The sequence below is a fragment of the Colobus angolensis genome, unplaced genomic scaffold (genome assembly GCF_000951035.1).
Source record: "Colobus angolensis palliatus isolate OR3802 unplaced genomic scaffold, Cang.pa_1.0 Scaffold153, whole genome shotgun sequence".
Taxonomy (NCBI): Eukaryota; Metazoa; Chordata; class Mammalia; order Primates; family Cercopithecidae; genus Colobus; species Colobus angolensis.
Window position 1 is genome coordinate 2,498,700 of NW_012114633.1, and position 4,441 is coordinate 2,503,140.

The following is a 4,441-nucleotide window of genomic DNA, read 5'->3' on the forward strand; positions in this document are numbered from 1 at the left end:
AGGCAGAGGTCGCAGTGAACCAAGATCGTGCCACTGCACTCCAGCCTGGGTGACAGAGTGAGACTCCATCTCAAAAAAAAAAAAAAAAATTCAATTTTCATAGTATACACCTCAATGATTTTCTTTGCCCTTCATTTTCCATTTACTAAATATATGAACTATCAAAACATAAAGCTGAACTATCAAAACATAAAGCTGAACTATCAAAACATAAATCTATACTATCTAAAGATAGCTGAAATCATTTTTGCTTGCACTTTCACTTTTAAATATAAATATATTTTAAAGTATGCTTATTTGTGTAATTACAAATATTTCTGAATGCCATGACTTCATGTAGATGTGCAAACATCCAACTACCACCTCACAGATATGCAGTTTTTAACAGAAACTACCAAACTGCCCTCCAAAGTAACTGAACTAATAATTTATACTTCTACTAGCAATGCAAGAGTTCCTACTTCCCAATCATTTGATTTAATATCTGCCAATCTAACAAGGGGAAACTGACCTCATTGTTGCTTTAACAGAATACTTTCAATATTGCATCCTGTATGAATTATCTATTTTCCAACAGCATACATATGCTGGTATTTTTCCAGCCCAATTTCTGTTATGTTTCTGTTTTCCTTTCTCATTAAAAAATAAATGTCCAAATAAAAAAACTTAATAATGCCCCTGTACCTCTATCCCTCTGACTCTTCCTAGGGACCCTTCACTAAGACAGGATATATACTTCTGGACTTTAAGGAAATAAGTATAACCAGCTTGACAGAGAAAAGTATGATAAAAATGCCCATATGGGCAAGTGCTGGCATAAACCGTAACATAGTTTGTGACTTTAATATAATGCTCAGTCCAGTTCCTGTTGGTTTTCTGGAAGTAGAGTGATATTTTCAAATTAAAACTCTAAAATTAATCTCATAACAGCATGCAAAATAGGTTGAATTGGAGAAAAGAATATTGGGGTACAGACTTAAAATTTGAAGTCATCAGATATGTGGTGACAAATGTAAGAACAGAGCTTTAGATTAAGAGATGAAGTATTACCTACACAAAAATGAGAGTCAAAGCTGAAAGAAGGGATATGCTGTTGACAAGGTAGACAAGTTGGTAAGGGGCAAAGGCTTCAGCCTCAGGGTTTACCCAGTGAGGAAATCCAAAAAGAATTAGGAAAGAAGAGAGAACAATTTTGAAAATGAAGAGAGACAAGCAAAGTTGGTTTTCAAGATGACAGAATGAACCATAACAAAATTAAATCAGCTCACTATAGAGAAAACTGAGCAAAGATGATTACATTTTTCTATATGATATTAAGATGTTCCTATCCTAAACTACACTAAAGTTGTGTAATGGAAACAGCATAGTCTAAGGTGACATTAGTTCAGAGTTTATGGAAAAAAGGTAAGGTAACTTGCTTATATCCCACCTCCTTCCAGAATATAAAGTAAATAAAATATAAAGTCAGGACCAAAGAAAGGAGGAAACGCAAATATCTCAGCCATGTGAACTGATGAAATTGGTGTGGTTAAGCATCAAAGTTACTCTGAACTTTTTTATCAACAGAGCAAAAGGTAAACAGTGCAACTCACATAGTTTCATGTAAGACAGATGTACAGCAATTTCTCAAGATAAACAGTTTTATGGAAACTAAAAACATTAAAAACCTTCATGTGCAAGCCTGAAATTCAAAGGTCAATCTCTTTAACAGGCTTTACAATAATGAAGCAGCAATTTTTTCTCATTTATTTAATAAATAGTTATGTGTCATTTAACACACGCCAAATACTGTTCTAAGCCTTTTACAAAATGTTAATTTAATTTTCTCATGGTTATTTCTTAATACTACTACATAAAATCTGGCACAGTCCTGAGTGAGTGCTAGCATACCAGGTGGACTGCTGATTGAGGGATGACCTATGCTTTGGAGGCTAAGCACTAGAAAGGATAACAGGATCAACTGGGAGCTTATCTCCCAGGATAAGAGAAATGTTTGTCACATAAAGGCAAAATGAAAGGAGCCAAAGGAGGAAAGCTACATTTGGAAACCAGATCATCCAGGAAATAGAAACTTTAACTAATTAAAATACTTTCTTCACAACCTTGAGGCCATTGCTAAAAGGTGACTTTTATTAAGAAGGCAATGAAACCAGAAACTTCTGGACAAGTACATCACAGAAGAAGCTCAATTTCCTATTTGACAAGTGGGAAAAAAGAGAGGCACTAAAGCCACTGCAGAGACACAGACCTGAAGACATAATTTTACTAGAAAGCAGTTCCCATCCTGTAGCTTTTAAGATTAACTTTTAAATAGTAGTGACTGCATTTTGCAATTCTGTTAACTTGGGCACTTGTATGTAAACTCATTACTTGCTTCGTAAACCTGATGATGTTAAAGTTAAAGTGAGTCCCAGATGAGATTAAATATCATTCTAGTCCCTAAAACATGAGAGAAGCACAAATTTAACAGGAGTATAGCTTTTTAGAACTTGAAAATATTTAAGTCATCTAACCTAAGATATTAAAGAACCTGTCCATGCTCAGGACGCTATTTTGTGGCACAAAACCAACATCACAAAATACCACAAATTTCGCCCTTCATCAAGTGATTTTTTTCAAATAATCTTTTTCAGTATGGGAGAAGAACTTCAGGAAAGTTTTTGGAAGGTCCCAACTTCAATTACAGGAAAACATCAAGCAGGCGTGAGATTGAAATTATAAGAATGTTCTCACTTTCAGTTTGACTCTAGAGCTGGAACTCTAGAGCTAGAAATAGCAGCAGAAATAAAAGGGAAGCAAAACAGGTTAGAGTGTCAGCGTACACAGCCAGAAAAACAGGTATAATGAAAGCAGGCCGGTAAATTTTTACCCATTTTCGGAAAACAAAGTGGTCCATTTGTATTACCTAAGACTAAAATATTTAGGAGACTGCTTTGCATATTGTTTAAGAAAAACCAGTTTTGCTTTAAGACTAAACTACTGTGCTGTACACATACAGGATGAGTCAACATCCTATCACAACCAAGTAGCAACCTACTTAACTCAGATTTTTCACTGAGTTCATGTATTATGTCACATTTCATCTTGGCTATTTAACTTTTATTTCTAAAAATCTCCCCATCTCACGGAAGACCTGACAGGCCAAAGCTGGTCCCTAATGCAAACAGGTGGTCTATACTGTGTGCCCCATCTTCTCGGCCACATGATCCGATTCCTCCTAATCTCACTTATGAAACATTGTTTCCGGTGCCCCAGATGGCTCTACACGTGCCTAATGTAGCCACTCCAGAAACATAAAGAGCTCTCTGTCACATCTGGTTTCCAACGGGATGATGGCAGAAACCAAGGGAGGGCAGGCAAAGCGGAAACGAGCCAGGAAAGGCGACAAGTCAGGAAGGTAAAGGCTCTGCTGAACGCCCAACTCCTAAATGTCACTCGGTGGAGATGTTCGTGCGGCATCGCCCACGAATGGCTGGGGCGGGCGGCCAGGCGCTGCAGCCGCGAGCCAGGGAGCTGAGCACGCGGCGCGGGCAGGGGAGCGGCCTCTCTTGCGCTGGGACGCCAGGCGAGCCCATCAGGCCCCACAGCGGCCCCACCCGGGCGACCCCCGCCGGGGGCGGAGAAGGGAAGTGGGAGCCTGGCGGAGGGACGCGGGCGGGGAAGGCTCGGGCGGGGCCGGGCCTAATCACATGGCGCAGACGGCGCAGGCCGCCCGGCACCTCTTTCTTTCTCTTTTCTAGAACCTCGGTTCCTATCCCGCCCCACCGCGGGTCCCCACACACCCCGAGCCTGGGCCCCGAGCGGAATGAGGCCTCCTGCGCCTCGCGGAGACACTCACTTTTCACCGGAGGCCACCAGCTCTTTGCCCTCGCTGTTGCCAAACGCGTCCGTCTCCCCGGGGCCGTCCTTGGGGCCGGGCGCCGCCGGGGCAGCGGGTGGCGACACCCCGGGCTGCGGATGCGTGCTCCCCTTGCCCAGCTCCTGCAAGATCTCCGAGGGAGAGCTGGACAGGCCCCGCGCAAGGGGCCCCGCCGGCCAGCCGCCCCCGCCCCACCACGGGTGGAGTCGCCCGGCGGCAGCTGGGCCCGCGGCCGGCCGTCCCCCGCTTCGGGGACGCCGGCACAGGGTGACCAGGGGCTGTGCCCGCCGCAGAGTCGCGCTTACGCCAGCTGGCGACCGCAGGAGCAGGTCCCGCAGCATCGCCGAGCCTCGCAGCCGCATCATACCGCCGGGTCAGTCAGCGGCCGCTCAACAGGGGAGGATGCTCCAGGCGTGGGCTGCCGCTTTCCTCGGGGAACGCGGTCTGTGGCGGGGCAGTGAGATGACAAGAGGAAAGGGCAGCGACGTGGGTGTGGTTCTGGCTCGGACTGCCGCAGCGGATGCGGGTGCTGCTGTCGCTGCTCCTGCTCCTGCTGCTGCTGCTGCTGCTGCTGCTGGTCCC

At 44.6% G+C, this 4,441-nt stretch overlaps 1 protein-coding gene across 2 annotated transcripts in view; it reads right to left on the minus strand.

Annotated features, from left to right (window-relative positions):
* The window catches only part of GLS (glutaminase), an 89,603-nt gene extending 85,175 nt beyond the window's left edge, over positions 1 to 4,428 (minus strand). For both annotated transcript variants that reach the window (XM_011936429.1, XM_011936430.1), the window contains exon 1: positions 3,839 to 4,428. In XM_011936429.1, the coding sequence (XP_011791819.1) occupies positions 3,839 to 4,224 (386 nt within the window). In that variant the 5' untranslated portion in view covers positions 4,225 to 4,428. The remainder of the gene's footprint in view (positions 1 to 3,838) is intronic.
* Between the last annotated feature and the right edge of the window lie 13 nt (positions 4,429 to 4,441).